The sequence below is a fragment of the Meriones unguiculatus genome, chromosome 3 (genome assembly GCF_030254825.1).
Source record: "Meriones unguiculatus strain TT.TT164.6M chromosome 3, Bangor_MerUng_6.1, whole genome shotgun sequence".
NCBI lineage: Eukaryota > Metazoa > Chordata > Mammalia > Rodentia > Muridae > Meriones > Meriones unguiculatus.
Window position 1 is genome coordinate 95444577 of NC_083351.1, and position 12485 is coordinate 95457061.

Sequence of the window (12485 nt, forward strand, 5' to 3'; positions counted from 1 at the left end):
ACTCTAAAGAGCAATATATATTTTACGTGCCCAAATCACAATATTTTCCCACTTGAACTTTTTAGAAAACATATTTCAAGTTAGTTTTATTTGTTTAATGCCATAGCGCTTTCCCCATCTGCAAATGCCAGTGCTGTGATATGCAATGTGAACTTTCTCTGTCATTATGAGTCCTGTTGCTTAAGGAACAGACGACAGCCGTGAAATGTCGCAGCAAGTGCAAAGGCAGACCTGTGCTTCCAGCTTAGAAAGAAAACATCGGCAGAGAGAACTCCAGGCCTGCCTTTTCTGGCTGCCTGTGACATCCTGCTTGCCTTCGTAATGCGGATTTTTCAGAACAAACAATTTTTCTCCAACTCATTACGTTCTGCTAGCAGGGGTAGACATCAGAGCATGGCTGCCCTTTCTTCTGGCACCCTAATCCTCTGGCAGTCTCTGCTGTCACACTATCTAGTACCTTCTTGGTCCTCTCATTTGGGAGGACTTCCTCTTCAAAGGCATTGCCTGTTACCTGTGCTAAGGGAACCGAATAATGGGAGCTGTGAAAAAAAAAAGAAAAGAAAAGAAATGTTTCTTGATAGTGAGGAGTGATCAGATCAATGGCAGCCGACAGGGAAGAGTCTATCGTCACTGTGGGAGAGAAGGACTGCTCAGTGTCAAGCTTTCTGTAGGAAAGGGGAAGAAGGCAGGAAGTGGGAAGGGTGAGTAACTTTTGTCACATCTCGTCTCCCTGGAAACCATCTGCTCTGCTGTGTGGATCACTCAGGAGTGTGTCCTTTCTGGGGACAAAGAAGGTGTAGCCTCTCTCACAGTGTGGCCAGGCATGGGTCCATCCATTTTCATGTGCGGCATTATGGGAAAGCCCCTGGTGGGACAAGGACTGCATGAACAGATGATGATATCATGGGCTTGCAGCCACTGGGTGGCCACAGACTGGAGTGAGCAAAGTTGCCCCCAGCCCCAGCAGGAGAACAGATGTGAGGATGGGTGAGTATGAACCTCTGTGGTGCCGAAGGATGGAAGCTTAATTCTGTTTTCTAAATGTGCCCCAAGGAGAAGGAAAACAGTGGCATCTAGGGGAAATCTGCAGGTAGGGAAAGGAGGGCCAATACAGAGTCCTCTTCAACTAGGGGCCGGAAATATTGCTGACACATGCTCATAGAGCTAAGACCTTGGATGTTTAAGTAAATGCACAAATACCAGTGAAGCATAATCTGCAGGTCTTATGACAACGAGGTGGGCCTATAAGGATATTTCCAGAACTGCCCGTATAGACTGTAGAAGCATCAAAGAGAAAACAGCAGAGTGGCTGTGTGTCCCAGCTTGGCTCATGTAAAGTAGTATCTAAAAAAGAGCAAGAGCTTGGGAATGTGGCTCAGTGGGTAGAAAGCTTGCCTGTTACACACAAGGCCCTGGGTCTGACCTCCAGAATGCGTAAGCCAGGTGTGGTGGCATGCCTATAGTCCCAGCACTTGAGAAGTGGAGGCAGGAAGCAGGGTCATTCCTTACTTTCTACTGAGTTTGGGGCCAGCCTGAGATACATGGAGCTCAATCAAGCAAACCTCACATACGAATATAGCTCAGTTGTAGAGTGCTCGCCCAGCATGTGTGAAGCCCTAGGTTCAATTCCTAGAACAACACAAAAATATCCAAACCAGCGCCGATTACTCCTTATCTTGAAACAAGACTGTCCTAGTACTGTGTCATCTTGCTGCAGCCTAGACTCACCTGAAGGCTCAGCGGAGTGCATGTCTCTACCAGGCTGGTCGTGGGCATGTCTGGGGAGGACTATCTCTATTATAAATTTATGCAGTAGGGTCCATCCACCGTGACATCATCATTCCTTGGGCAAGTGGTCAAACATGAGCCAGGGAGCATGCCAGCAAGCAGTGTTCCTCCTGATTTCTGCTTCAAGTTCCTGCCCTGATTTCCCTCAGTGACCTGTAAGTGTAAGCCAAACAAACTATTCCCTCTGGCGATGTGAACAGATCAAGTCTTAGGGAAGATGAGGAAGGTCAGAAATGGCAATAAAGCAGAGCCAATGCCTTGACAGACTTGAAGTTTATACATAGTGGTAATTATGAGGGTGAGGCTTGGTGCTCCAGACCAAATAGGGGGTTGCCTATGCCATGAGAGAGCTCCCTGAGGAGGGAGTACCCTGTGTCACTAAGAAGCCAAGGCAGGAAGAGGAGTACCTGTCCTGTGGATCGCCCTTCTCTCTGGGCTGCTTCGAGCTGGGCTGGCCTTGGGCTTCGGAGAATGTTTCACAGCCAAACATTCCTTTGTTAGAACCTGGCTTGGGTGTTCTGAGCTTGTGGCATGAAGCACCTCACTCATCTGTGTCTTGGTTTCTTCATGTGTGGGGAAGGGTTGCTAGGGTGTCTGACGTGTCTGGTGTGAGGACTGTGCCAGCCAGAGAGAAGTAACCTGTACATGGTAGGCCATGTCTACCTTCACTGAAGCCTTGCTGTCTGTCCACCACGTTAAGATACACTCTAGATGACCCAACCCAAGGAACTTAACTGCTCACACAGGAGTGTGCTAGTGAGTCCCAAAACAGAAATTTTAAAATGATCATCTGATATCATGCACATTTTTAGCAGAAATGTTGCTTTTTCTGTGCTCGATTCCTCCAACAAAATACCATCTGTTTCAATGCAGACTCAACAATTGCTAGAACTTTCTTTAGGCTATAGAGGAAGGTGATGTTCTGTGTTTGTGAGAATCTGTGAAGTGTGCATTTGGCATTGCCAGTGGCTGGGGAATTTTTATGGCAATGTTAAATAAAATGCCTTTACTTTAAAAGATTCTCAACACCATCAAAATGAACACAAAACCAGTGGTGTTTTCACAAAATTAAGAGTATACCTGAAACCATAAATGCTTAAGAATTTGGAGAATAGTTGGGTCTGCATTAGACAATCTCTGATCACACAAGATTTCTCTTTGAGGTTCTAATAAGGAAACAGTTCTGTTGAGTAGATGGGCTGGAGAGATGGCTCAGCAGTTAAGAGCACTGACAGCTCTTCTAGAAGACCCAGATTCAATTCCCAGCACCCTCATGGCAGCTCACAGCTGCCTGTAACTCTAGATCCAGGGGATCTGACACCCTCATAACAACATGAATGCAGGCAAAACACCAATGCGCATAAAAAAGTTACTGTTTTACTGTTCTCTTTCCTTGAACCAAAGAGAGTCAGTTCTTTCAAAAATGGTCCATCATCCTCCCATCAGGGGGATTTTAATCTGCCTATTGCATTCATTCATTCATTCATTCATTCATTCATTATTTCCTATACTAACTCATTTAGCTGGGGGCCTTCTTCACTAGGATAAGAGACAGAAATCCCTGAACATCTTGTTTTCCCAATGTGTCCAGCAGCTACTGGAGACGCTTCAAATGACAAATACTTTAACAGTCCTTGGGGACTCCAGGCTGCCACCTTAGAGGGCATGAATAACCTGCACTTTCTGTTAAAGAAATATTTTTCCCCAAATGCAGCAGTCATTAAAACAATAAAGGCAGGAGAGTTCTCGATTTTTGACGCTTTGTGGCTCAAGAAGCCATGTGCATTGGTTAAACTTTCCTTGTCTCTGTGGACAGATACCTGACACAAGAAGCCACTTAGGAGGGTGGGGATTTACTCTGGCTCCTGGTTGAAGGGTGAAGTCCACCATGGCAGGAACACATGGCATAGTGGAGGGAGCTCCTCAGCAGCACTGGGAAGCAGACAGACCGTGGTCCAGAACAAGGGCCAAGTTATCAAAGGCTTTGTCCCCAGTGATGTACTTCCTCCCCCTAACCCCAGCTTCCTGACTATTCCACCACCTCTTTCTTCAAAGGGCACCACCAGGTGGAGATGTGCTCAAACACATGAGCTTGTAGGAGACACTTCACACTCAAACCACCCCTTCCCGCACCGAAGGCTCCTCAAGAGCTCTCCCTGTGGGACACTTGGGTCGTCTGACTTGTGGGACCTCACTTCCTCTTCCCATGGACCACAGCAGGTGCTCATTGTACTGATAGGGAAGAGCTCACCCCCACACACATGATACCGGGAGAATACTGGGTGAGTGATTTCCACAGGGTCTATGGCCCTCTACAGAGTGAAGGAAGAGTCTTCCCTCTCTCATGTTTGCCCCGTGGACCCTCTTCACAGTGATTGTTTGGAGTCCTTGCTGTGAGCTCCAGGCCAGCCAGCCATCCCCACCCCTTCAGCCTGAAGTTCTGACGTACCTCCCAAGCCCAGCCAGCACAGACTTAGCACCTTGCCCCTGGAAATCTGTTTCCTCCTTTAGCCACTCTGGTCTCCTGTCCTCAGTGATCCCTCCCCAAAGCCCTGCCCACATGGACCTTCTTGGACTAACACAGTACTGCCCCTGCCGGGCTTCACCGTTCTCTGCACTGGGACAGTAGCTGAGCTGATCAAACCGCAAGCCCGCGAACCACTACCCCAGTGCTGTTTAACCTGTGCCCTTCCTGGCCTGTGCGATGTGCCCTCTGAGCCTCTGGGCTTGGAGAGATGTCACACTATTCCTCTGAAAAACATTAGTGACTATTCTTACCCAGAATGCTTGGGACATGAACTGCTTCAGGTTTCAAAACGTCTGGAGCATCATGCCAGAGGGCTTTAAGTGAATCTGTTACAGGGTGTCTAAACCACAAAGGGAATCCTGAGCCATGCTGGGCAGGAAACTTTTAATGAAATCTCATTTGAGAAGAGAGAAACCTGAAAGCCCAAGTGATACCTGGACTGAGCAGGCAGGCTGACTGGGATTGGTGGTCACTGAAATGCCCCGGGTCCCTGAAGGTGGCCCACCATGCTCAGTAAATCCTCCTCCAGCGTTCCTAAGAATCGCTTTTCCCTGACACATCCTGGACCTCTCCAGGGTCTGACCATGATTTCTTTCCTGGGTCTTGCCAAAGTCTCACAGGGTACAGGGCCTCTGTCTCAGAAGCCTCAGCTCTTCTGATCTTTGGCAAGCTACAACATAGAATATCTGATTCCGCACAAGTCCTGAGGCCTGAGTGAACTTGCTGAGATGGCTTGTGTGAAAACAGGCCAATAGCAGCTGTTCAGCCATCACTGTGACCATCTCCTCGAAAGGCGTGAGGGAATTTAGCACTCTGGGCTTTTCCCTTCAGACAACCCGCCTGGCATTCCAAAGGAGACCATCTGCTCCAAGGCTATGCTCACACACCGTCTTGGGCCCTTCAGTCTCTGTCCTCCTGGCCTTCAGCATTGATTGCAAGTAGAAACAGTGACTAGGCGAGGACACAGAACTGAGTGACCCTCCAGGCTGCCTGGGGAAGCTGCCCTCAAGGTCGCTGCTGGGCTCCAGTCAGTAGTTATATTCCTTCAGGGAACTTACTCCTGTCCCCACAGTTTGAATGCCACCTCTATGGTGTTATGCTTGCACACACACACACCAACACAGGCTCACATGTGACAAGGTGTGTGTGCTCGCGTGCACTGACACACGCGCATTTACTCATACACAGATATACTTATGTGAATTGTATACATGCACTCACACACATACTCAGGTCTTGCTAAGGGCTGTGAGTGCCCCAGCCCTTCCGTCTGACACCTCACTTTACCCCACCCATTAATGTCTCTTTCCTATGGATTAAGTACCCTTTGCTGCAGCTTGAAGCCATCTTCTTTGTGTTGTGTCTTACCTTTGGAAACTTACAAATGGACTTTGCTTGGGATTTGCTTTGAATTTCCAACCTTAAAAGAAAGTCTACGCCAGGTGGGCCTCAAGTTTCCAGGCACCTGGTGTCAGTTTTCTTCAAGCTAGGAGACTGTGAGCTTTATGTGTCTCCCCAGGGAGCAGCGTGACGGAAAGGAAGGCTGGACAAGGGCTGCCTGGGTTTGGAGCCTGTCCTGGTGTACACGGTTCCAAGCTCCTGTACACCAGCCGAGGTTTTGAAAGTTAAGCTCAGCTCTGGAATTGGGGCTCAGCAAAATGTTCCTAAGCCCAGAGTTCAAGAGTCCCAGAGGACTCTGCAGACACTAATATACACTCACGACTTAAAGACAAATGGAACACAAATACCAAAAAGAGTTATTTATTAAAAAAAAAAAAAACCTATGGAAGTAAGCAATACAGAACTGACCTGTTAATGCCAAACAGTTACAATGGACAAAGGCTGAGAAATTAGGTAATGAAATGCATCCAGGCTGCCTGAAGGAAGTTTTATAACAAACAGTAACAAAACCTAAGTCATAATATGCACTTTAAAAGACGCAATTCTTGTGACTTCTTAAAAAAAGAAGACAAACTGATATAACCTTAAAAGATACGGGCCTCATGGTAACTTGAGAGGAAGACCCCATTTAATGCTTTGCATATTGAATCTTTTCGGAAGCTGGGCATTTTGTAATGGGACCATGATGCTTATTTTACAGACAGTGAAAATGAGAGCAAGTAACTTACCCAATATCACGTATGGAGGGAGCACTGGATGAGGCTCTAAAGGAGAATCAGCTGACCTCTGCAGCTCCTCCCCCACTCGGGCATGCAGGCATGCGTAAGCAAAAACACATGTGTGCCTGTGTGCACCACACAGGCTAAAAATCCCATATCTAAGCCCACAGAGCACCTGGTCATGCCTCCCAGAGTACAGCAGTCTATTTCGAGCCTTTACTTGGGACTACATTTCAAAGCTAACTCCGGCACTGTCAAGAAAAATCCATGGGGACACGGGTACCTTGACACCTCTTCTGCACCCACCTTCCTTCCCTTCCCTTCCCTTCCCTTCCCTTCCCTTCCCTTCCCTTCCCTTCCCTTCCCTTCCCTTCCCTTCCTTTTCCTTCCCTTCCCTTCCCTTCCCTTCCTTTCCCTTCCCTTCCCTTCCCGCCTCTCCTAAGCTGGACTGGAAGGTGTTCAGGACCTGTCCAGCCTAGCAGCCAGCACTGGTCCACTCTAGGGACACAGCCACATGTATCTGCTGAGCAGTAGGAATGGGTCAAGGCCCCTCTGTGGACCCTAAGCCATATGCCAGCTGGGAGTGACTGTCCTCCCAGGACAAGTACCCTGTCATGCCTAGCACCTAGATATGCTTACACCTACTCCGTGCACAATAACCTATGGCAGACTTTATCACACTCAAGCATCACTAACACCAACAAAACCACAACACGCTTGTACCCTCACGTGTCCATACGATAGTCCCAGAGTGCCCAAAGGCAGCATCATGTTTAACCCAGCGGCCCAGCACGCTAAATGAACAAGGCCACAGGGCAATTGACAGCGACCCTGACAACGGAAAGTCCATGTGCAGGTGGATACAATGTGAAAGTCAGAGAGGACCAGTCTTTTAATTCGGCTATTAGTCTACTGGCTACTTGGGGATGTCATCATGTTTAATGATGGCTGCCCTGCCCCCAAGCCACAGCTCTGTAGGTAAAGTGTTTGCTGTGTGAGACTCCCAGAACCCAGGTAGGAAAGCATGGTGCTGAGAGCTGCTAATCCTGGAACTGGGGAGGCAAACATAGGAGGATCCCTGGGGCTCTCCAGTCACATAGCTTAGCCTAATCGGAAAGTTCCAGGTAAAGTGAGAGATGGATCACATCTGAGGCATAACAGCTGAGTTTTACCTCTGGCCTACACACAGGCACATGTGCATACACACACACACACACACACACACACACACACACACACACACCTGTATTTTTTTTTTTAAGCCTGAAGCAAAACCAGATCAAACCAAAGCCACACACGTGACTTTGTTTCACAGGTGGGGACCGAGCGCCTGTGTTCTTGTTAACATTCTTCTCCATCATTGTTGGTCGGAGCCCGTAAAGGTTGGGGAGGTGAACAAAGTGTCCCTGTGGTGCTGCTTTAGCAGCCTGTAGTTCCCGAGAGAAAGAGCATCAAGAATGTTGTCACAGACTCTGAGGGATGACACCAAACTCTTGTGAAGGAGAGTGTCACACCCAAGTCTTTCCCCAGGAGATACAGGTAAAGATAGTTGAGAAGAAATGAGAGTTATTTAAAAAAAAAAATATCCGAGACCAGAGTCTGGTTATTAAATGGAAATAGTCAGGGAAGATGGGCGCTCTGAGACTAAGACAACCAGTCCTTAATTGTATCTATCTCCTTCACCCGCCACCCGCACATTTCCAATTCATGTTCTTGTCTAAGTGAATCTGTAACAAGTACTCAGCTACTTCAAAAGTAGCTTAAGGAAAGATGGGTTTATTCGCACTCCCAGACCCAGGGTACAGTCCATAACCGCAGGGAAAGAACGCAAGGTACATGACAGCCCGTCCTCTGTCAGGAAGCAGGGATGAATTCTGGGTGCTCAGCTGACTTTCTGCTCTAACTGGGTCTGGGGCCCCAGTTTGTGGAATGTTGCCAGCCCCATTCAGGGTGAGTCTTAGCACTGAGCTGATGCAATCTGGACAGTCCTGTACAGACTCAGCAGTGGCCACGGGGCAAGTGGGAGCAGGGTCTCTGCTCCCTGTCTCGTGGCACTGACGGACACAACAATGAAAACAGCTCGGCCACCTGGCAGAACTGGAAAAGGAAATGCTCTTTTCAAAATCTAGTGTTTGTCTGTGTGATACCAAAACAGCCAATCAGAGAGGGCTGGCAGTGTGTGCTCACTGCAGGGACCCACGCCTGGGAATTGCTGATTTAAGCTAGCTCACTAGCTAGCTTAAGCTGAGAAGGCACTGAGCTGCTAGCTCCTGGCAGCCTCTCTCCCGCCATCAAATTGACTTCTCACTGGACTCTATGTTCATGATCCTCCCGGGAAGAAAGAAAGCAACAAAGGGTCTCTTGTTCTGGGTTTTGTTGGTTGTATCTTGTAACACTTGGGACTTTCACAAAGAATAGGCAAATTTTACGTTCTTGACAAAAGCCACAGAACAAAGTTACTGCAAGCCTGTTTGTCTGGTTCCTTTAATTCAGAATTCTCAGTCAGACCATGAGTTGTCAGTACTGTGCAAAGAAATTAAAAGAGGTGGTTAAAATATTCACATGGTCCAAAACTGTCTGCTCTCACTGGATGCACAAACCTGCTTCCCTGCACAAACACCTTCTGCTGTGTCTGACGCCAAAGCTTTGGACTTCGACTTCAGCCATGACTGTGCGAGTTGTAAGTCTTGGTGGCCCCTCATTATTGAGTAGAACCACCCTTCATAAAAGTATGAAACTATATAACTAAGCATGAGGCTCATACCCTGGCGAGACCTGGGACATTACTACAGTCACCAGGCAGCTGCTTCCTCCCTCCCCTTGAGCCCTCTTTTTTCCTTTGAAAGCTCACTTGGTCTGGCTGGAAGCCTTCATAAAGGGTGTCAAGGATCCGGGATAGTAGAAAAGGGCAGAGCATTCTGCCCTGGGTTTCTGCCTTGTGAATGAGAAGACTCCCATTGGACAGGAAGTACAAGCTCTGAATTCACAGCAGCAAGCTGCTGTTCTACCCCAGGCTCCCGGGGACTAGCACCAGTGGCCACAGACTCAAAAGCCAGCCCTAGGCTTCTCACTGGGTTTACCAAAGAAAGCTAGGGGGGCTGCAAGCCTCCAGCCTCTGGTCCCACAGCCTGGGTAGATGCCACCATTGGTGCATATGTGGATGGGAACCGACCCCAGTTCAAGGCCCGGTACAGGCACACTGCGCTATCAGTGTAGCATCCCAGGAATGCAGCAAGCCTGTTCAACTACCGTGAAACCACAGAAGCAGCAGGCAGCTGGATGCAGGTGCTGGTGGCTGACGGGAGGCAGCCATGTCTTTGGGGGTGTTCGGACCCTATCTGTGCACAGTTGGTCAAAGAGAAAAGTGAACCCCAAGAACACAGGAGCCTGGTTAGGAGTTAACAAGTATGTCCTGAGGTACTCTTCAGGTGAGCTGATGCTTAAGAGGCTAGAAGACTAAGAACCACAGCAGGCTGTCTAGTAAGGGCCCACTGTCGCCCACTTCTGGTGACAAGCCACAGGCCCTTAGATATATGCTCATTTCGATTGTGACACCTCTTTTTTCATCTCTCACAGTCTAGCAGGCAGGTCCACTGCTCAGCCCTCATGCTGCACGTGGCTCAGGATGGCTATAGATCTGGCCCAACACGAAAGCATAAAGTTACTGAGAACATTATAAGGGGCTTTTATTTTCCATTCTTTGTTTCACTCAGTTATGTGGTTGTCAAGAGTGAACTTTGTAGATGAGAACATCTTGTCACTGTCAAATGGTTGGACATACCTGTCTTCTTGGAGTTGTCTCAGGCACCTTAAGATGGTCCTATGGCCCATGGCAGGACCCAGTCTTCAGTCTTTCGAACACACACAGTCCTTTTGAGATGGTGGTCCTGACCTCTAACCCTCCCCCACACACACACCTGCTTCCCAAGCTATAATAATGCATGAAATTGCAGGAATTCAGTAATTGCTCCCAAATAAGTACCATACTTGTCTTTTAAATTTTCATTTTTAGTTGCATTGTGAACATATAATATGCAAATATTTATCTCCATGACTCTCAAAGAAAACCCAGAAGTTGCACTGGAAGTGCCTCCGTGAGTAAGCTGTTTCTTCTGTCTGAATTGATGCTCTCCTCCTGAAGGGATCCTTCCACTGTATCTCATGGGTGCAGGGAGGCTGCTTTTCAGCTTCACAAATCGAACCAGTTCAGACGAAGCAGAGGGCACCCTGCACTGCCAAAGGGATACTGGCTCCCTGATGTGCTGTCTACCAAAGCTGTAACACCCCAGCTCTGTTCCATGAGAGCACCCACCCTTGCTTGTGGACAACACGTCTTGACTGGCATCAGAAATACCCCCACCAACTCGTGTGCCCTTGGCAAGCCTATTAGGAGACAGATCTTCCACTGAGCCTCTAACCTGGTGTCTCTTTCCATCTCACACAGGGACGGATCTGCAGAAAAGCCGGCAAGTCAAAAAAGTCCTTCAGCCGCAAGGAAGCTGAAGCGACCTTTAAGAGTTTGGTGAAGACGCATGAGAAATACGGCTGGGTCACCCCACCCGTGTCTGACGGCTGATGCCTGCACGCACCCCAGACGCTTGAGCCGCCCGTCCACACTCCACCCTGCCATCTCCTCCCACCGCTGCGCATCTTCTACCCTTTTCTACTCCAGCCAGAGCTGTGTCCTGAATGCAAAGGACACACTTAAGTTATTTATGAACTGATGTGTTTACGGAGAGAAAGAGCAAACTGTTCAGGATTACGTTTCCATAATAAATGACCATCTCTAAGTCACTTTAGAACCAATGTTGAGATGATGCCGGCCCCCAGCCCCCCTGTCACATTGCCCTTAGCTTCTTTCCATGACAGCAGCTCTGAGCAGCCGCAGGAACTCAATGCCCTGCCCGCTCCATTTCCACGTGCAAGGCGCTGTTCCCAAGTCAGGGGCACCGCACACCACTGGGCTCTGCCGGTCCCTGTTTGCTGTGCTCTGTATCTGTCTCTCTTCCTGGCAGGTCAACGTAACTTGAAGACATTATCTTTCTTTCTGTGGCCTGTGGTCTGCTGTGATGACATTTAGACCTCATTCATGCTATGACCTTTGGCTCATGAAAACACACATCTAACATTGCCGGGTTCTAGTGCTGACTTAAAACTACAAACTGCCCACTTGATTAAAACGTGTTCCCGTGCTGATCTTGTGCTGTGCTGCCCTTCGCAGATAAACCAGTGCCATTTAATGAGAGGCAGAGGGTGCTGCAGCCACCAGGGGGGTTCAGGACATGAGGTGCCCCTCCCCAGGGCTCAGAGCAGCAGACGGCCAGAGGGAACATTCTCTTCAGACATGAGGGAATGCTCCAACAGTGCATCTGTGTCCATCTCCTCTCAGCCACCAAAAGACAATTTCCCATTTGCTGAGGTCATTAGACTCATCTGTCTTCCGTGCTAGTGACAGGAGACACCAGAACTGCCAAAGGACACCAAGTGACACCAGGAGAACTTGCATGACCCGGTCTGTTACTTCACCCACTAGTCCCTTGTGTGTCCCTGAGGTTGAGGCCAGAGCACCCTCCCTGTGGTGTGAACTTCCTGTTATCTAATCTCCCCACACTTTCATTTTGCTCTTCTGTTAGAAATTTCTAAGATGCTCCATGAAATGAGGAGATAATGTTTATGATAACATGCAGAAAGAGGTAAAATGTTCATTCCAAGTGGAAAATCTTATTGGACACATTTTAAATAAAACCATGCATACCTGCCACCCAGCCTCGAGGATCAATCACGGTGGACTAGCCTTCCGCTGGGACTCCTCTGTCTCTTCCTCTCTCCTTGTCTGTCTGACTGCCTGTCTGCCTTTATTTCTTCCCTTTCTAATGAATGCAGATGTGTTGCCTGTGTGTATGTCTGTGTACCACATGCACGCCTAGTGCCTTCAGAAACCATTAGAGGGCATTGAATCCCCTGGAACCACACTCAACGGTGGTTATGAGCCACCATGTAGATGCTGAGAATCAAACTCAGGCCCCCTGGAAGAGCATTCAGTGCTATTA

At 48.5% G+C, this 12485-nt stretch overlaps 1 protein-coding gene across 1 annotated transcript in view; it reads left to right on the plus strand.

The window, feature by feature from the left end:
- Positions 1–12196, plus strand: part of Ube2ql1 (ubiquitin conjugating enzyme E2 Q family like 1) — a 36439-nt gene extending 24243 nt beyond the window's left edge. The window contains exon 2 of the mRNA XM_021640243.2: positions 10880–12196. Coding sequence (XP_021495918.1) covers positions 10880–11011 — 132 coding nt within the window. The 3' untranslated portion in view covers positions 11012–12196. The remainder of the gene's footprint in view (positions 1–10879) is intronic.
- The last annotated feature ends 289 nt before the right edge of the window (positions 12197–12485 follow it).